The sequence below is a fragment of the Aotus nancymaae genome, unplaced genomic scaffold, assembly GCF_030222135.1.
Source record: "Aotus nancymaae isolate 86718 unplaced genomic scaffold, 86718_ANA_hifiasm-v0.15.2.pri h1tg000038l, whole genome shotgun sequence".
Lineage (NCBI taxonomy): Eukaryota > Metazoa > Chordata > Mammalia > Primates > Aotidae > Aotus > Aotus nancymaae.
In genome coordinates, this window is record NW_026988452.1 from 4,505,210 (window position 1) to 4,526,617 (window position 21,408).

Here is a 21,408-nt window from a genome sequence, read left to right on the forward strand (position 1 = left end):
ATCAGAATGACAGCTCTAGAATTGTGGTACAAACTGCAACCTCCAGTGCTTGGGCCTCATGTTACCTGAAATTACTCTCGAGAATATGGCCATAAAGCTAGGTCTTGAAGTGCACCTTCACAATTTATCTCTAGGCTGGTTTCTCTGGAATTCTAAATACCAGAATTTGCTTAAGCAGCTTGCCTTTTTGAACTCTGGTTTGCTGAAGACCAGAATGTTAAATGTCACATTGAAATGACAAAAATAAAACCAAGGCCAGTAAGATAGAAGGGCTCTTTGCTGTTCACATTGTTTATCATGTTCCTTCCTGTTGTGAATGATTTGCTTTTTAGGTATGCCTTCACTGGGATTTATATTTTTGAAGCTTTGATTAAAATATTGGCAAGAGGTTTCATTCTGGATGAGTTTTCTTTCCTTCGAGATCCATGGAACTGGCTGGACTCCCTTGTCATTGGAACAGCGTAAGAATGTTAAAGATGTTTTTGAAAAGACTTGGGGTGGGAAAGAAGCCCCTTTGCTTCCATCAGTGCTCTGTGTGGATCCATGTGAGTGGCTGAGTGTGGCCTAGTAGTGCCTAGAGCTCTGAGTTCGGTGTTGGTTGGCCCTGAACAGTACATGCAGCCAGTTGGCCAGAGGCCTTCACGCACAAACCCATTTCTAGGTCAACACTCAAGTTCTTGTTCCTTCAGCCATTTACTCACCAACACTGGCCTACTATGGGCCAGACTCTATGCAAGATACAGGGGTGTGCCAATGGAAAAAAAAAAGACATGGTTTTCAATCTTATGAAGTTCACAGTCCAGAGGGGAACAGTGACAATTAATGACCCTTACAGTATGGTGCGGTGAGTACCAGGACAGGGGCTATACATGTATTGAGCTGTCAGAGGACACAGGAAGAACCAAGCAGTCTAAAAAATCTTTGGCTACTACAAGGTTACAAAGAGCTTTATTCATGTTTACTTCTGGAAGTTCTATAGTTTTGGCTTTTATGTTTCAGTCCATGGTCCATTTTGAGTTTATCATTATGTATGGTGTAATGCGGAGGCTGAGGCTCTTCCTGAAGGAAAGGATGCTGATTTGGAATCTGAATGATGTAATGGAGTCAGCAAAAGAAAAAGCAAGAAATGCAATGTCCCATTGCCAGCACAGCAATAGTTAACCTAGTATCGTTTAATTTGTACTAGGTATTATGTTGAGCACTTTTCATATTTTTTCCTATTTAATATTCACAAAAGCCCTTGGAAGTAGGTGCTAGTAATTTCAAAGTTTTACATTTGAAGTTCAAAGGTTGTGTGCTCTTAGTTATTGAAAGGCAGTGAAGCACAGTGGTTAAGAGTACGGCTCTGGAGCTACACTGCCTGGGTTCACGTTCAGCCCCGACCGTGTAGTGGCTGGCGACCTTAGTGAAGTGCCTTGGGGCATGGAACTCGCCAGCCACTCAGTATGTATTTGAAAGGACTTCTGTTATTTACGGATGTAGCCACAACTATATGGACTATTTCAAGGAGTCGCCATCTGTGTCCACATATGAAGGTGAACTGAGAACAGCCTCTTCTGCAGTTCATAGTCCATAGCAATGAACAGTGGTATTGCCATATCCTGAGGTAAAGGTGGGGCTGGGAAGGTGAGGCTGTCGATTTCACCTTGGAGGGCACAGGCCCCAGGCTGAGCTTACCTGTGGCTTTTGTGGTGCTGTGCAGTGCAGCTGCGGAACTGAGCAAGCCCACGCTCTCCCTGTGCTTTGTCTTACAGGATGGTATCCTACTGGTGCATCAGCATCAATCTGTTGTCCCTGCGCACCTTCCGTGTGTTGAGAGCTTTGAAAGCAATTTCAGTAGTTTCACGTAAGTCACTCACTTTTCACACTGGCTCTTACCTACAAAGAATGTTAATTTATATTTAAATTTTTTCAAAATATCATGTAAACCAAAAACAAACCAACCAACCCTGCTTTACACATTTATCTGATGGTCCAACTGATAATTATTGAGCACCTAATATGTCCAGGGACTGTGCTAACTGCTTAGGATCTATTAGTAAGCAAATGGATACACACCCTTGGTCTCCTGGAGTTTTACCTTTTAGGGGAGGGGGAGGGGAGACAGACACCAGGCAATGGCTATAATAAGTAAGTACATTGTGTCGCATGTAAGCAAGTGCTATGTGCCAGGGAAAATATAAAGAGAAAGCAGACACCGTGGGGCTCTGGCAAGTCACAGGATGTAGGGGAAGCAGGTTGCAATTTTAAACAGATCAGGATAGTTGTCATTGAGGTGAGAGGTGGCAGAGATTTGAAGGTGGTGAGGAAGTGACACAAGCAGATATATGGGAAAGAGTATTCTGAGCATGGAAACAGCCAGCACCGAGATTGAAGAGTGGCAGAGATGAGGATGGGACTGGAGGGGAGGGAGTGAGGGGCCAGGTGGTGGAGGTGGGATCACAGAAGTGAAGGGGGGCCGGGCATGGTCACTCATGCCTGTAATCCTAGCACTTTGGGAGGCCAAGGCGGGCATATAACTTGAGGCCAGGAGTTTGAGACCAGCCTGGCCAATATGGTGAAGCCTCGTCTTTACAAAAATACAAAAGTTAGTCAGGCATGGTGCTGGGTACCTGTAATCTCAGCTACTTCAGAAGCAGAGGCAGGAGAACTCCTTGAACGTGGGAGGCAGAGGTTGCAGTCTGAAGTGAGCTTAGATTGCACCATTGCACTCCAGGAGACAGAGAGAGAGAGAGAGAGAGAGAGAGAGAGAGAGGGAGGGAGGGAGGGAGGGAGGGGGAGAGAGAGAGAGAGGAGGAAGGGAGGGAAGGAAGGAAGGAAGGGAAAAAAGGAAGGAATGAAGGAAGGGAGAGGAAAGAAAAGAAAGAAAAAAGCAAGAAAAAAGAAAAGGGAAGGAAGGAAGAGAAAGGAGGAAGGGTGGAAAGAGAAGGAAAGAAAGAAAAAGAGAAAGAAAAAGGGAAGAAAGGGAAGGAAGGAAGGAGAGAAAGGAAGGAGGGAGAGAGGGAGGGAGGGAGGAAGGGAAAGAAAAAGTGAAAGGGAGTCCTGTATGCACAGGGAGGATCTGGGCTTCACTCTGAAGAAATGGGAGCTATTGTGTGGAGAATGGAATGTAGGGGAGGCAGTAGAAGCAGGAAGACCTTCTGCCGCAGGGAGCATGGTGGACTAAAGATCCCGGCTTCCACGTCTCTGGGTTCCCCACTGCATTCATGCACATGCTGAGATCATGCCTGCTCTGCACGATATGTGTGGGTTCTAGTGCTGGCCCATTCCTGAAGGATCTGGGATTCTTCTAACAGGAAACTTTGGCTCAGGGGCTCTCCAGCAACCTGGCTGGGGGACTCTGACAGCTGCACTGCAGTCTGAGGTTCCTCCTATCCAATCCTTCTTCCATGTCTCTCTCTCAGACGTCAAAGTTGCACCACAGTCTGAAACTTCTCCCTGCCCACTTCTGCTCCCCCTACTCATCTTTCACAGGCTTCCTCCCAACCCCCACAATTCTCTGGCACATCTGATCTCAGAATGTCTGCTCCTCAAAACTGAAACTTACACAAGAGACCTTTATCCAAGCAAGGGATGGCGGTGCTCTCTGATCAGTTAGTGGTAGTCAAGTGGGTGGACATCGGTCTGATTCTGTGTCAACTTGAAGGTAAAAACAATAGCATTTCCTGGTTGATCAATTGTATACATGATGTGAGCAAAAGAGAGGAGTCAAAAACGACTTTTATGTCTGATGTCACTGATTGAGAGAGAGAAGGCTGTGAGAGGAGCAGGCCTTGGGGTCAGATCACAAGCTAGCCTTGAACATGCTGTGTTTGAGATGGCTGTGAGACACAAGGGAAAGGGTTCAGTAGGCAGTTAGGTATATATGAGTCCAGGATTCCAGGGAGAAGTCGGAGCTGGAGATACCATTTCAGGAATCAAGGGTCTCTAGATGATATTTAAACTTGTGAGATCTGATGAGATCACCAGAGGAATGAGCATTGATAGAGAACAGAAGAGGACCAAGGCCTGAGCCCCAGGGCACTGAAACATGACACAGGAGAAGAGGAGAAACCAGGGGAGGAGATGAGCAGCAGCCACCAGTGAAGCAGGAGGGGAACCAGAGGTGCTCTCCTGGCAGCCAGGTGAAGAAGGCGCTTCAGCCCTGCAGATCAGGATGAAGCCAAGGTTGGGTGTGAATGTGAATTTCAGTTTATTAAAAATAAGGTTATTATAGCACACCCTTTTCCTCTCCTTCCCATTTCCTCTCTTTTTTAGTAAAACAAACAACCAAAAAAGTTTATTATCTTCCCTCTCTAGAGTCCTTTCCTTTCACCTTCTCCCCTCCCCTTCTTTTCTCTTCTATCAATTACTTTGGCAAACTATGAAAAGACATGGGAACTATTTAGTTGTGCTGATTATATAGACTTAAATTATACTGTATGGCCCCAATACCTAAACTCCAGGCAATGTAAATCCTTTCAAACAGAAGCAGTGGGTTATTTTTCAAAACTCCAGAAAAGCAACTGAATAGCAATAAAGAAAACGGGTAGTCAGATAACACTCTGTATAGAATCTCTCCCTTCTTCTCTTCTTGTTCTTCTTCGTCTTTTCTTCTTGTTCTTTTTCTTCTCTTTCTCCTTCTCCTTCTCCTTCTTCTTCTTCCTCTTCTTCTTCTTTTGCAAGTAGGACTTTGTTTTCTTAGGTAGATTTAGGAGCTTTCTGCATGAGCAGAGCCCCTTTTATTTTCACATAAGTACATACACATTCAGGTAGTCATTTAGCAGCTTTCGTGTCCCCTTCTTCATCTCTACACAGGTGAACATGACCTATATTTTGGCCCATGAAACGTACTGAGATGCCTGGATGCTTTTTGGAAGTAAGGGTGTGAGGTACAACCTTTTATGGGACTATGGAAAAGTGATCCAGGAATCACAATCATCACTCATCCACATTTCTTGCTTGGGAGAAGCCTCTTGTTATAGATTAAAATCTGCCTTGGGTGCTGCTGCAGTAACCTCTGGTTTGCCTTCAGCTGGTCATATAGTGAGTGTCCCAGCTTGGCCTCCAGGTTCCTGCTATCCAGTGTCATACTTTGTAGTAAGCTCATCCACTGAGGGCTTGGCCTTCCACTGTACGCTGCCATGTGCTCTCACCTCTACACTGATCAACCAAGATTTGTCATGCATTGCAATCTCATCTGGGAGTTTATCTCTCCAGTTATCTTGAGAGCAAAGCCCACGACTCAGTGGATTGCTAGAGCTGACTTGTTCTTTTTTCGGCTCTGTGTCCAGTAACATCATATTAGTAGCTTGAAATCTACCACGGCGGCAAGAGGGGATCAAGATCTATACCACAGAATTCAGAAAACAAGGAAAGCTGTAAATCAGGGTTCTCCCACCTCCTGCTTAAAGGCCCAGTTTTAAATGTTTGCTAGCATGCCATAAGATTATGTCTTTCTTATTTTGTAACTTTGGCAGCTTAACCATGTGCCATGGACATAGTAGGTGCTTAATAAATACTTCTTGAATAAGTGAATGAAAAGAAAACACCCTATTATAACTGATAATCTGAGATTTCCCTCCCAAGATATCCTCATAACTTGAGTCTAGACAAAGCTCCTTCTTCATCCCTTCCACCCCACAATTTAGCTATGTCTCATGGTACTCATGTACTTTGACAGTAGACGGTAACTACTAAATGTCAGATACGGGTCTATCCCATTCTCTACTGTGGCCCCAGCTAAGGTGGTGCCTTTGCAACTGTCCTCAAGCTATGCCTTGAGTCCTTGTGGCATGTTTCTATTCAAAGCCCCTTGCTTGCTCCTCACAGCAGCACTGAGGCAGGCATAGGGCAGGAATAGAGAGACTGAGTCTCAGACTTGTTGACTGCTTTGATTAACACTCAGCTTCCAAGGACAGAGTTGCAGCAAGAACTCAAGGCATCAGAATTATAGGCTAGGCTGGAGTCCAGTTCCAGCCTGCACTTTGACAGTTTCCAAGACCTCAGTTGCTCCTTCCTTGGCCTTTGTGCGTGTCTGGTTGAGGGGAATGGGCTTCTTCCCACGCCTGTCCTCTTTCTCAGGTCTGAAGATCATCGTGGGAGCCTTGCTGCGCTCCGTGAAGAAGCTGATCAATGTGATTATCCTCACCCTCTTTTGCCTCAGCATCTTTGCCCTGGTAGGTCAGCAGCTCTTCATGGGAAGTCTGAACCTGAAATGCATCCGGAACGACTGTAAAAACCTCAGTAACCAGGAAGCTTGTGGTAAATACCCAACCTTTCACTCCTTGGTTTTTGCGTGGTTAACTTCTACTTATGCTCACTTGTCCTGCCTTCACACTTCCCTTACAAACTCTCTTAGGCGCAAGGGAGGACTTAATCCATCCAGGGTGCTCCCGTGGGCAGATGCATTTCTTAGAGAAGTGCCTCGTTCATTGTGTTGCCATGGAGAAGGAAAGTCTTGAAACCACATCCACAAGAGCAATTCTATGCTCTCACATCCTTTTGCCATTTAGATCTCTGCCCACTTTTTTGTGATGTTTTGCAGAAGTTTACGGAATGCTTGGATTTGGCCAGCGATAACCAGCAGTTTCCGAGCCCCCGCTCCTCAAGTATTTCTCCAATGACAGCACTTTTTTTTTTTTTTTTTTTTTTTTTTTGAGATGGAGTCTAGCTCTGTCTCCAGGCTAGAGTGCAGTGGCACAATCTCATCTCACTTCAACCTCTGCTTCCCAGGTTCAAGTCATTCTCCTGCCTCAGCCTCAAGAGTAGCTGGGATTACAGGCATGTGCCACCACACCCAGCTAATTTTTGTATTTTTAGTAGAGACAGAGTTTTACCATGTTGGCCAGGTTGATCTCAATCTCCTGACCTTGTAATTCGCCCACCTCAACCTCCAAAAGTGCTGGGATTACAGGTGTGAGCCGCCATGCCCGGCCAATAACACTTCTTTCTGTGCCCACCCTCTCCATGCAGAGGTTGACCCTACACCTACTCCATGTGTTCTGAATCTCATGTGACTGCACTGTCTTGATGCCTGTCATGGGATGGGTCTGTGTCCAGCTACTCCCAGGGAGGATCTTCGGTTCAGTATTATTTACTGAGAGGCAAAGTGGTGGTGGTGATGTCACTGCTTCCTCCTCCAACTTCTCCTTCTTCCTTTTCCCTCCTTTTTTCTTGCTCCTTCCAGAGGTCTTGGGCCCCTGTTTCTTTCCAGAATATTGCTTTGAAAAGAAAGAAAATTCAACTGAATTCAGAATGTGTGGCACTTGGATGGGTAACAGGTAAGATGTTTATATTCTTCATTTTTCTCCCAAGAAGAGCACCTCTAGACTTTTTAGCATGATGTGGCAAATAGTCTTTATCTAATGACTGGTGGACATGGTGGTGATAGTTCTCACACAGTACTAACTATTTCACGTGTCTAAACTAGTTTAGACTTGTGTTATTAAATTAAAAAATCATTTCCTGGTGTTTAAAGCAGCTTTCCTCCCTAGTTATGTTAAATTGGAAGTTTATAAGAAACCTACTGAGACTGATAGTTCAGCTTTATGGAGTGGATATTCAAGGCTTCCAAAGCTGTGAAGGGATGTTATGACTGAGAGCTCTGTGGGGCCCTTGCTTCCTGCTCAGCAGCATCGCCCTGCTGCAAGACTATCTGCGCAAGCTGCTTCTCTTTGTTGACCTGTTGACCACTATCGCCTCTAATCACAAGCACAGTTGAACACGCATCCGTTCACACTTGCCCCAACAGCTGCTGGCCCTCTGGTCCTATGGGGAAACTTTTTTCTTTCAGGATATCAGTGCTTTCTGTGATGAAAGATGCAATTCAGTGAAGATTTATTGAGTACCTTTCAAATTAAGATAATATGCAAGGTACTCTGATGAAATAGATGACACCCATTCCTAAATTACGAATAGATAACAAGAATCTACAGAGTGCCAAGCTCTGAGTTAGGCTCAAGGAATGCAATTATGAACAAGGCAGCCCTACACTTTTGGAATTTCTGTCTTCTCGGGAAGACAGATGCACAGAAAATGCAGTTATGTGTTGCATAATGATGTTTAGGTTGATGATGGATGATGTAAAAGATACTGGCCCCATAAAATTATAATACTGTATTTTTTTGGTACCTTTTCTATGTTTAGATACACAAATTCTTACTGTTGTGTTACAATTGCCTACAGTATTCAGTACAGTAACACACTGTACAAGTTTGTAGCCTAGGAGCAATAGGCTATGCCATATAGTCTAGGTGTGTAGGCTATACCATCTAGGTTTCTGTGTACACTCTATGATGTTCACACAACAGAATTGCCTAACTACACATTTCTCAGCATGTATTCCTGCGGTCCAGCAATGCATGACTACTAGAAAGTGTGGTGAGTGTTATAAGCATGATGAGCAGGGGCTGAGAGGTGTGATAGGGATGTGACCTTGTCTGGAGAATTAGGGAAGGCTTCTCTCCATTTGCAAGACACAGTAGGATTTAGTCTCATATGAGGCTTACTGAGCTTTCTAGAATGATTCTCAGCAGAACACACTGCACTGATCTTGTTGAGGATCATTCTAGGAAGAAAACTGTCTTCCATGAAACCCGTCCCTGCTGCCAGAAAGGTCCCCAACATTTTGGCACCAGGGACCGGTTTCATGGAAGATAATTTTTTTATGAAGAGGAAGTGGGAGTGGTTTGGGGATAAAACTGTTCTGCCTCAGATCATCAGAATTAGATTCTCATAAGGAGCGCACAACCTAGATCCCTCGCGTGCACAGTTCACAATAGAGTTCACACTTTTATGAGAATCTAATGCTTGCTACTGATCTGACAGAGGTGAAGCTCAGGTGGTAATGTTTACTCACCTGCTGCTCACTTGCTCTGTAGCCCAGTTCTTAACAGGCAATGAACCAGTCCTGGTCTGTGGCCTGGGACTGGGGACCCCCGGGAGGGAGCCCAACAGCTGCTGCATATAGCACCTCTTATACCCCTCACCCAAGCAGGCAGGTGTGGTTACTATAGGCAAAATCCAAGGTAGGGTGTGTCACCTAGACACAAAGAAACAGCAGCCTTGTTTCCAACTAGTCTTACTTTTTTTTTTCAATTATTTTGCCTCCAAAGTCTCTTATTACAATACCGTACTGCTATAAAAAGTCCAAAAAGCTATTTTAGCTGTTGAAAACTCAAATACCATCAGGCACAAAATGAATCAAATGTTATGTAAATACGACAATAAAGAGTGGTGGGGAAAGTAGAGAGGCAGAGGACACATGTCATGTTTAATGACAGTCTAACTTGTGGGTTTTTAAAATTTCAATAGGTTTTAGGGAACAGGTGGTGTTTGGTTACATGAATAAGTTCTTTAGTGGTGACTTCTGAGATTTAGGTGCATGAACTGGTCTTTTTAGGTTTTATTTTAAGTTCAGGGGTACATGTAGAGGTTTGTTATATAGGTAAATTTGTGTACAGATTGTTTTGTCACCCAGGTATTAAGTCTAGTTCCCATTAGTTATTTTTCCTTTCCTTCTCTCACCTTCCACCATTCAATAGGTCCCAGTATCTATTGTTCCCTGCTGTGTGTCCATGTGGTCTCATCATTTATCTCCCATTTACAAGTGAGAACATGTAGTATTTGGTTTTCCTGTTCTAGCATTAGTTTGTTATGGTTAATGGCCTCCAGCTTCATCCATGTTCCCACAAAGGAATGGAACTCATTCTTGTTTATGGCTGCATAGTATTCAATGGTGTATATGTACCACATTTTCTCTATCCAGTCTGTCATTGATTGGCATTCAGGTTGCCTCCATGTCTTTGCTATTGTGAATAGTGCTGCAATGAACATTCATGGGCATGTGTCTTTAAAATAGAATGATCTATATTCCTTTGGGTATATATTCAGTAATGGGCTTGCCAGGTCAAATGGTAGTTCTGTTTTTAGGTCTTTGAGGAATTGCCACACTGTTTTCCACAATGGTTGAACTAATTTACACTCCCACCAACAGTGGATAAATGTTCCTTTTTCTCCACATCCATGCCAGCATCTGTTATTTTTTGACTTTTATTAATAGCCATTCTGACTGGTGTGAGATGCTATCTCATTGTGGTTTTGATTTGTATTTATCTAGTGATCAATGATGTCCAACTGGTCTCTATAGGGTTCTTACCTCTAAGTGTATGAGCCAGGCACAGCTCTCTCAATCTGGGTACAATATAAATGCTCCAGAGTTTTATGGTAAACCAACTCCTAGTGCACAGCATTCCACACTGATCACAACATGCTTGCTTCTGAGGAGATGGCACTCTGAGAAAGCAGGTCTGTGATTGTCTTCCCAGGAAGGCTTTGGTCTATTCAGGGCCTGGGCTAGTCTTCACCCTCTGGTCACTGCTTCCTTCTCTGCTGACTAACTGACAGTGACTACAACTCAGATCTGAAGTCTAAGTAGGAGGTTCCAGTAGATAAAGAGAAAGAGTGAACAATTCTAGACAGTAGGCACAGCAAGGGTAAGCATGAGGCCTTGGAGCATAAGAACATGTAGGGAATGATAAGAAGCTCAGCAACTTTTTGGGAAGACAGGCAAGAGCATGAGCAGGAAGTTCTAAGTTCTGAGATAAGAGCCAACCATGAAGGACCTGATAGCTCATCAGTGCCAATGATTTTGGTCTTGATCACAAAGGAAGCAGGAGACATGGAAAGGTTTTAGGGCAGGCGAATGACCTGGGCAGGTTAGGTATATTTTAAAAGCCACAATGGCTGCTGTGTAGAGAACGGATGCATAGAATAGATGGAGAAGCCAATTACAAGACTGGTAGAAAGAGTAAAGATCATGAAGATGTCCAGTGGTGATGAAGAGAAGTTAATGGACTCATTCCAGAGACATTTAGGAGATAGAAAGAACAGGACATATCAATATTGGCCTTGAATGTAAATGGGCTAAATGCCCCCACTTAAAAGGCACACAGTGGCAAGCTGGATAAAAAAGCAAGACCCCATGGTATGCTGTCTTCAAAAGACTCATCTCACATGTAATGACACCCACAGGCTCCAATAAAAGGAATGGAGGAAAATATACCAAGCGAATGAAAATCGGAAAAAAGAAGGAGTTGCAATCTTAATTTTAGACAAAACAGACTAAACCAACAAAGATCAAAAAAGATAAAGAAGGGCATTACATAATGATGAAGAGCTCAAGTCAACAAGAAGACCTAACTAATCTAAAGATATATGCACCCAACACAGGGGCACCCAGATTCATAAAGCAAATTCTTAGAGACCTACAAAGAGACTTGGACTCCCACACAATAATAATGGAAGACTTTAACATGGCACTGACAGTATTAAACAGATCATTGGGGCAGAAAGTTAACAAAGATATTCAGGACCTGAACTCAACATCGGACCAAATGGACCTGATAGACCTCCACAGAACTCCCACCCCAAAACAAGAGAATATACATTCTTCTCATCACCATATGCCACGTACTCTAAAATTGACCACATAATGGAATATAAAACAAGCCTCAGCAAATGCACAAGAACCAAAATCATATCAAACACACTCTCAGACCACAGCACAATAAAAATAGAAGACAAGACTAAAAAAATCACCAAAACCATGTAATTACATGGAAATTAAACAACATGCTTCTGAATGGGTAAATAACAAAATTAAAGCAGAAATCAAGAAGTTTTTTGAAACCAATGAGAACAAAGGTACGACATACCATAATCTCTGGATGCTAAAGCAGTGTTAAGAGAAAAATTCATAGCACTAAATGCTCCCATCAAAAACTTAGAAATATCTCAACTTAACGATCTCACATCACAACTGAAAGAGTTAGAGAAGCAAGAGCAAAGTTAGCAGAAGGCAAAAAATAAGAAAATCCAAATAAACACAATTAGAAATGACAAAGGGGATGTTACTACTGATCACATAGCAGTAAAAATAACCTTCAAAAACTGCTACAGACGTCTCTAAGCACACAAACTAGAAAATCTGGAAGAGATGGATAAATACCGGGACACAAACACCCTCCCAAGACTGAACCAGGAAGAAACTGAGTCCCTGAACAGACCAATAACAAGCTCTGAAATTGAATCCATAATAAATAGCCTACCAACCAAAAAATAAATCCCAAGACCAGATAGATCCACAGCCGAATTCTACTAGATGTACAAAGAAGAGCAAGTACCATTCCTACAGAAACTATTTCAAAAAATTGAGGAGCAGGGACTCCTCCCCAAATCATTCAATGAGACCAGCATCATCCTGATACCAAAACCTGACAGAGACACACACACACAAAAAAAGAGAAAACTTTAGGTCAATATCCTTGATGAACACTGATGCAAAAATCCTCAGCTAAATACTTGCAAACTTAATCCAGCAGCACATCAAAAAGCTAATCCACAGCAATCAAGTAGGCTTCATCCTTGGGATTCATGGTTCGTTAAACATACATAAATCAATAAATGTGATTGATTAGAACTAAAGACAAAAAACACGTGATTACTTCAATAGTTGCAGAAAAAGCTTTTGATAAATTTAACATCCTTTCATGTTTAAAACTCTCAATAAACTAGATATTGAAGGAACATACCTCAAAATAATAAAAGCCATCTATGTCAGACCCACAGCTGACATCGTACTGAATGGGGAAAAGCTGGAAGCATTCATTCCTCCTGAAAAGCAGCACAGGACAAGGATACCCTCTCTCATCACTCCTATTCAACATAATATTGGGAGTCCTGGACAGAGGAATCAGGAAGAGAAAGAAATAAAGGGCATCCAAATAGGAAGAGAAGAAGTCAAATTATCCCTGTTTGCAGATGACATGCTCTGTATCTAGAAATATAGTCTCAGCCCAAAAGCTCCCTCAGCTGATAAACAACTTCAACAAAGTACTAAAATACGAAATCAATATACAAAAATCATTAGCATTCCTATATACCTACAGCCAAGCTGAGAGCCAAACTAGGAATGCAATCCTATTCATGATGTGACAAAAGAATAAAACACCTAGGAATACAGCTAATCAGGGAGGTGAAAGATCTCTACAATGAGAATTACAAAACACTGCTAAAAGAAGTGAAAGATGACACAAATGGAAAAACATCCCGTGCTCACGGATAGGAAGAATCAGTATCATTAAAATGGACATACTATCTAAAGCAATTTACAAATTCAGTGCAATTCCTATCAAATTACCAATGACATTCTTGACAAAACTAAAACAACACTTTTAAAATTCATATAGAATGAAGAAAGAGGCCGAATACCCGAGGTAATCCTAAGTAAAAAGTTCAAAACTGGAGTCATCATGTTACTCGACTTCAAAATATACAACAGGGCTACAGTAACCAAAACAACATGGTACTGGTGCAACAACAGTCATATAGATCAGTGTGGCGAATAGAGAACCCAGAAGTCAGGCTGCCGTGGTACTGGTGCAACAACAGTCATATAGATCAGTGTGGCGAATAGAGAACCCAGAAATAAGGCTGCACCCCTACAACCATCTGATCTTAAACAAAGCTGACAGAACAAGCAATGGGGAAACGACTCCTTTCGGTTCAATAAATGGTGCTGGATTAACTGGCTAGCTATATGCAGAAGATTGAAACTGGACTCCTTGCTTATACCATATACAGAAATCAACTCAAGATGGATTACAGACTTAAATGTAAATCCCCAAGCTATAAAAACTCTGGAAGACAGCCTAGGCAATATCATTCTGGACATAGAAATGAACAAAGATTTCATGATGAAGATGTCAAAAGCAATCAGAACAAAAGCAAAATTTGACAAATGGGATCTAATTAAATGTAAGAGCTTCAGCACAGCAAAAAAAGAAAAACCTATCAGCAGAGTAAACAGACAACCTACAGAATGAGAGAAAATATTTGCAAATTATGCATCTGCTAAAGGTCTAATATTCAGCATCTATAAGGAACTCAAACAAATTAACAAGAAGAAAACAACTCCATTAAAAAGTAAGCAAAGAACATGAACAGACTTTTTTTTTAAAGGTTTAGATGTAGCCAACTAGTATATGAAAAAAAGCTCAATACCACTGTCCATTAGAGAAATGCAAATCAAAACCACAATAAGATACTGTCTAACACCAGTCAGAATGGCTATCATTAGAAGTAAAAAAAAACAGATGTTGGCAATGTTGCAGAGAAAAGAGAACATATACACTGTTAGTAGAAGTGTAAATTAGTTCAACCATTGTGCAAAGCAGTGTGGCAATTCCTCAAAGACCTAAAAACAGAACTACTATTGCTGAATTCATCCCAGCAATCCCAAGAGGAATATAAATCATATTAATATGTACCCGGAAGAATATAAATCATTCTACTATAAAAATATATGCACATGGATGTCCATTGCAGCACTATTCACAATAACAAAGACAAGGAATCAACCTGAATGCCCATCAATGACAGACTGGGATAAAGAAAATGTGGTACATATATATCATGGAATACTATGCAGCCATAAAAACGAGTGAGATTATGTCTTTTGCGGGAACATGGGTGGAGTTAGAGGCCATTAGCTTTAGCAAACTGAAGCAGGAAGCAGAAAGCCAAATACTGCATGTTCTCACTTGTAAGTGGGAGTTAAATGATGAGAACTCATGGACCTAGAGAAGAACAACAGCTAATGGGGCCTACTTGAGGATGAAGGGCAGGAGCAGCAAGAGGAGCAGAAAAAATAACTGTTGAGTACTAGGCTTAGTACCTGGGTGGTGAAATAATCTGTACAACAAACCCCTGTGATATGAGTTTACCTATATAACAAACTGGTACATGTACCCCAGAACCTAAAATAATAGGTACAAATGAAAATAAATAATAAATAAGTAGAAAGAACAAAATTTGGAGATTGAAGAGGGAGTGTTGGTGTGTGTTTGCAGGTACAAAGCCATGTGTAAGGGAGTGGTGGGAAGTGCAAAGGAGAGAAAACTGTTAGAGATGTTTCTCATGTCAGTATGAGTGACTGATAATGTCATTTGCTGAGATGGGGATGCTGGTGGAGGGGCTTAATCACCTGTATAAGTTGATGAGAAGGTGGCCCTAGAGAAGAGGAGATTGAACACGGTAGGTTTATATTTTGAATGGTGACCAAGAAATGAAGAAGATTAAATATGGTAGGTCCATCCTCAACAGGCTCCTGAAAGTTAGAGGGCACTGGGACTTCACAGAATTTCCTCCAAGTCTGGTGAGAAAGAGGGTGCAGTGGAGGCCCTCCTCCTCAGTCACCCTAAAGCAAAACCTACCACTCACAAAGTCCCGCTCTGCACACCAGGCAAATCCCAACCAGCGTGTCAGGGCCTCTGATTAAAGCACACGAACAGCTCAGGCTCACCAGGCATCTGAAGAAAGCCTTTCGTAAAAAGGAGGCCAAGATGAAGCCACAGAAAATGTGGATAAGACGAAAGAACCAGAAAGGGCTCTGAGAACTTTGAATAGTGTCCTTGGTGAAATCGAAAGAGATACTGTATACATAAAACAAAAAGCAGCTTGTTGTGAAAAAAGAACAGCAAAAAACTTATTAGAAATTCAACATTATTACAAAAAATCAATATTAGAACTAAAAGATAAATTTGACAAAATAGCCCCAGAAGTAGAAAAAAGACAAGCGAACATAAAATCTGAGAATAAGCGTCAATCCAGAAGTCCCAACTTTTGACTAAGTGGGAATTCTAGAAATAGAGCACAGATTAAACAAAAGGAAGGAAATTAGTGAAGAAATGATGCAGAGAATTTACCTGTGACTAAGGACCCAAGTCCCTTGGTGCTCCAGAAAGTACCCAACACAGTGAATGAGAAAGGACCATGCCAAGGACATTATCATGGCATCTCAGAACTTTTTGGAAAAAAAGATTTTAAAACTAAAGAGGAAAAGAATGTCACCCACAAAGGAACAAAAATCAAACTGGCATAAGAATTCCTATGCATTCATATTGCTAAGGAAAAATTTTCAACCCAGAATTCTATTTCTGGCCAAACTACCAATTGATTGTGAAAATTGAATAAATATATATTCATATATGCAAAGATTACACAGTCTTCTTAAGAAGCTAATTGAGAGGTGGTCCAGAAGAATGAGGGAGTAAAACTAAGAAAGGGCAACATGAAAATGCCAAGAGCCAATGTCTACCATAGCAAGAAGTTAATCAACAAGAGCTACAATTGATAAATCAAATATCAGTGTAAGCACTATTTAGACATATAGAGGTAAAAGAGTTAACAGTTGTTGAATTTGGGGTATATAAATCACAGTTAAAGAATTATACAATTGGTTTCATTATAAGCTTTTGTGTGCAGGTAATTTTTAAACTGTGTGCATGTATTACTTTGATTAAAATACTATTTACAAAAAACTAAAAAATACATACCCTTAGTACATCTCATAGATACACTCAATAATGTGTGTTTTGGTAATATGGGAAAAAGCCTATATTCAAAGATATTCATTGCCCAGATGTTTTTGTAAGAGTGTAGGACTGTCAATTACTGAAACCTAAATATTCACAATTAGCAGAGCAGTTAAATAAATCACAGAACCATAGACATGAAAAGAAATGAGATATCTCCCTGTATGGTGATATAAAAAGAGCTCTAAGCTATATTGTTTCATTTAAAAAAGCAAGGTGCAGGGGAGTGTGCAAAGCATGTTCCCATTTGTGTATTATAAAAAGTTGTATATAGATATAGATGTGCTGTATATTCATAACAAACTTCTGGAAATTTACAAAAGTAACCGCTAACTATTGCTTCTAGGAAGTGGGATCAGGAGACTGGGAAGAGAGGGAAACTTAATATTCATAGTATGTGCTTTTTTACTATTCATTGTTCACATGTCACTATACTCAAATTTTCATTGAAAAACTATCTTATGTGAATTTATTAATCAGTTCATTTGCAAAAGAGTCTTGTCAGATGGGCAATGGCCACTTTACAAATACTCCCTTCCTCTAGGGCTCCTGGTGTGAGCCCACAGCCCTCAGAAAAACCAGTGTCGTTGGGGGTAAAGGAAGCTTGGCTGTGGCATATATAATTATTTCTCTGTTCCTTTGTTTCCAATATCTAGTTCCTGTTCCTCACAATATGAATGTATTCACACCAGAATTAATCCTGACTATAATTATACGAATTTTGACAACTTTGGCTGGTCTTTTCTTGCCATGTTCCGGCTTATGACCCAAGATTCCTGGGAGAAGCTCTATCAGCAGGTTATCTGTTTATAGTCTCTCTTTTTCCTCTCTCCCTCCCTCCATTCTTTTCCTTCCCCCTCTATCACTTACCTGTTTATCTACCATTTATTTATAACTATCATGCATTTCCCACTTTTGTCATCTGTCTCATCTTTAACAGTTGAACTGTTAAATTCTGACTTACTAATTCTGTTAGAAACTTCAAGAAAATTGGCCCGGCATGGTGACTCACGCCTGTAATCCCAGCACTTTGGGAGGCTGAGGCGGGTGGATCACTTGAGGTCAGGAGATCAAGACCAGCCTGGCCAAGATGGTGAAACTCCATCTCTACTAAAAATACAAAAATTAGCCAGGCATGGTGGCAGGCGCCTGTAATCCCAGCTACTCGGAAGGCTGTAGCAGGAGAATCACTTGAACCCAGGAGACAGAGGTTGCAGTGAGCTGAGATCATGCCACTGCATTCCAGCCTGGGTGATAGAGTGAGACTCCACCTCAAAAACAAAACAAAACAAAACAAACAAACAAAAAAACTTCAAGAAAATTATAAATGTGATATTTGGAAGAAGACTGCAAAAAAACCCTCCTCTTCCTAGAAATATTAGCCCCCTCCAGGTTCCCTACTGCCTGAAGTTTTACCACTAGCATGATCTTTCTTGACATTTTTATTGTAAAAATGCAAATACTCTTGAGAAAGTTATAGATAGTAAAGTTCCTGAAACTTCCATGGGAAGGTATGGCTAGTATCTCCCCACTGACAGGCAGGGCATCAGGAATCCCTGGGGTTTTCAGGAGGCTATAGATGATGTTATGGTCAACTGGGCCCACCAGTGCTGGGTAAGACCAATTGTCTGCTACTGGGTGGTCTTTGCTTGAGGTGATGGTCACTCTCCTGTGGAAGAAGGCTTGAGATGCAAGAACATGCTCTGTCCTTTGCAGACCCTGCGTACTACTGGGCTCTACTCAGTCTTCTTCTTCATTGTGGTCATCTTCCTGGGCTCCTTCTATCTGATTAACTTAACCCTGGCTGTTGTCACCATGGCGTATGAGGAGCAGAACAGGAATGTAGCTGCAGAGATAGAGGCCAAGGAAAAGATGTTTCAGAAAGCCCAGCAGCTGTTAAAGGAGGAAAAGGAGGTAGGTACATGGGGTTAGACAGTGGAATCCGGTTTCGGGAGGGGAAGGGGCCCCCAGAGGCAATGTGGCCTGAGACTCAAGACTGCCACCCTTGGCCTGGTCTCAGCACTTTCTCTACTGGTGCTTTTCTGAGAATGCAGGCCCCTTGCAGAATGGCTGTGCTGCTATCTTGCACAAAGTTGTCCAGGCACCAAGCCCTTGTGAACCTTGAGACACTTAGTCTTGATGCTTTTTGACCTTCTGAAGCCTAGCCTTTCTAAGACATGCCCCTAATTACTGGCTAGATGATCCACCCTAAGTATATGTAAATCCAGGCTGTGCTCCAGACGTTCTTGTGGAAATCTGGAGATGTTCGAGTTAGGGACCTTTGCTTGAGGTGGGCTCTAGAACAACAATGATCACTCCTCCCTGTCTGAAATGCTTGCCATATTTATAGGCCATTCTAATAGTTTTCCTGGAATCTTTATATTCTTCCAGCTCATGTCTAAGATTTTCAGGACAGGGACCATGTTTTATACTCCACTCATCCTCTACAAGATTTGTCAGAAGGATGCCCCTCCTAAGTGCTTGACATCTACATTGTCAGGCGTAAGTATTTGTTGAGTGCCTAGCACATGCTGGACACTGCTAAGGGGCAGTGACACAGAGATATGAAATAGTCAGTGCTGCTTTTGGTGGCTGCAGTCTCTATGCAAAAACAGGACATGCTCCCCCAGATAAGTAAGAACAGAGCTAGCACAGTCCAGGTAGATGATGAACAATTTAAATGATACAGAGCTACCAGAAGAGAGATTTCTACCACTCTAAGGTCAGGGTCATTTGCAGTATTTCATGAGGAGGCGTAATCTGTTCTTTAATTGCTTTTGTTCACTTTTGAAGGCTCTGGTTGCCATGGGAATTGACAGAAGTTCACTTACTTCCCTTGAAACATCACATTTTTCCCCAAAAAAGAGAAAGCTCTTTGGTAATAAGAAAAGGAAGTCCTTCTTTATGAGAGAGCCTGGGAAAGACCAGCCACCAGGGTCAGATTCTGATGAAGATTCCCAAAAAACGGTAAGTCTTGTCCAGGGAATTAGTGATACCATAGTGCTGTTAGGGTCCCATTGCCAGTCGAACTGAAAAAATTTATTTACTCATTCATTCATCCATTTGCACATACTTGCATCCATCCATGTATCTTTTCAATTATCCATTTATTTGTAAACATTGATTTAGAGTGTACAGTATTTATTATCTGCTTGGCCCTGGGATGGGTACTGCAGATACACGATTTACACTCCACAGAGTATACAGCTAATGATGGAGACACACTGATAAGAAGGCAGTTACAATTCAGTGTGATGACTGATGTTCTGATTGCTGTGGGAGGACAGAGGAGGAACGATGTGTCAGTGTGGGCTCCCTCTGGAGCAAACCCAAAGACATTACAATGCAAGTAGATTATTTGGGAGGTGATCCCAGGAAGCACTGGGAAAGGAGGGAAGAAGTGCTATATGGAATGGAAGGTAATCACTGAAGATGCATTATCAAGCCAGTTACCACTGAAGCCAGGTAGTTGGAGTTTAATCATTCTGGAGTAAGGGCATCAGAGTGTATATATCCTGGTATATATACCAACTTTGGTCCGTCATAGGTTAAACATAGGTTAAAGACTGCTGAAGACTGAAGACAATAATTTCCCTCTAATTTCCTACTTGCTGTGCACTAGAGAAGAGGGGATTTCAGTCACCAGAGAAAGTCCTCAAGTAAGGACATATGGGAGGGAAAACCAACAGCATGCAGAATTTGTGGGACCTGGGGGAAAAGCGGATTAGAAAAGGGTTCCCAGACCCCTTCCTTACACCTTATACAAAAATCAACTCCAGATGGATTAAAGATTTAAACATAAGGCCTAACACCATAAAAACCCTAGAAGAAAACCTAGGCAATACCATTCAGGACATAGGCATGGGCAAGGACTTTATGACTAAAACACCAAAAGCAATGGCAACAAAAGCCAAAATCGACAAATGGGAGATAATTAAACTTAAGCGCTCCTGCACAGCAAAAGAAACAATCATTAGAGTGAATCGGCAAACAACAAAATGGGAAAAAAATTTTGCAAGCTACCCATCTGACAAAGGGCTAATATCCAGAATCTACAAATAACTAAAACAAATATACAATCAAAAAACAAACAACCCCATCAAAAAGTGGGTGAAAGATATGAACAGACACTTTTCAAAAGAAGACATTTATGAGGCCAACAAACATATGAAAAAATGCTTATCATCCCTGGTCATTAGAGAAATGCAAATCAAAACCACATTGAGATACCGTCTCATGCCATCTGGAGACAACAGATGCTAGAGAGGATGTGGAGTAATAGGAATGCTTTTACACTGTTGGTAGGAGTGTAAATTAGTTCAACCATTGTGGAAGACAGTGTGGCAATTCCTCAAGGACCTAGAACTAGAAATACCATTTGACCCAGCAATCCCATTACTAGGTATATACCCAAAGGATTATAAATCAATCTATTATAAAGAAACATGCACACATATGTTCATTGCAGCACTATTTACAATAGCAAAGACTTGGAACCAACCCAAATGCCCATAAAAATAGACGGGATAAAGAAAATGTGGCACATATACACCATGGAATACTATGCAGCCATAAAAAATGATGAGTTAATGTCCTTTGCAGGGCCACGGATGAATCTAGAAACTATCATTCTCAGCAAACTGACACAAGAACAAAAAACCAAACACCACATGTTCTCACTCATAAATGGGTGTTGAACAATGAGAACGCATGGACACAGGGAGGGGAACATCACACACTGGGGTCTGTTGAGGGGTGGAGTGCTAGGGGAGGGTTAGCAGGAGGTGGGGAGGTTGGGGAAAGATAACATTAAGATAAATAACCGGCTGGGCGCGGTGGCTCACGCCTGTAATCCCGGCACTTTGGGAGGCCGAGGCGGGTGGATCATGAAGTCAAGAGATCGAGACCATCCTGGTCAACATGGTGAAAACCCGTCTCTACTAAAAATACAAAAAATTAGCTGGGCATGGTGGCGCGTGCCTGTAATCCCAGC

At 41.8% G+C, this 21,408-nt stretch overlaps 1 protein-coding gene across 1 annotated transcript in view; it reads left to right on the plus strand.

Annotated features, from left to right (window-relative positions):
* Positions 1 to 21,408, plus strand: part of SCN11A (sodium voltage-gated channel alpha subunit 11) — a 92,247-nt gene that overhangs the window by 14,295 nt on the left and 56,544 nt on the right. The window contains exons 4-10 of the mRNA XM_012455648.3: positions 333 to 461; positions 1,755 to 1,846; positions 6,064 to 6,243; positions 7,196 to 7,262; positions 17,072 to 17,213; positions 18,132 to 18,329; positions 19,209 to 19,382. Of these exons, the coding sequence (XP_012311071.2) occupies positions 333 to 461; positions 1,755 to 1,846; positions 6,064 to 6,243; positions 7,196 to 7,262; positions 17,072 to 17,213; positions 18,132 to 18,329; positions 19,209 to 19,382 (982 nt within the window). The remainder of the gene's footprint in view (positions 1 to 332; positions 462 to 1,754; positions 1,847 to 6,063; positions 6,244 to 7,195; positions 7,263 to 17,071; positions 17,214 to 18,131; positions 18,330 to 19,208; positions 19,383 to 21,408) is intronic.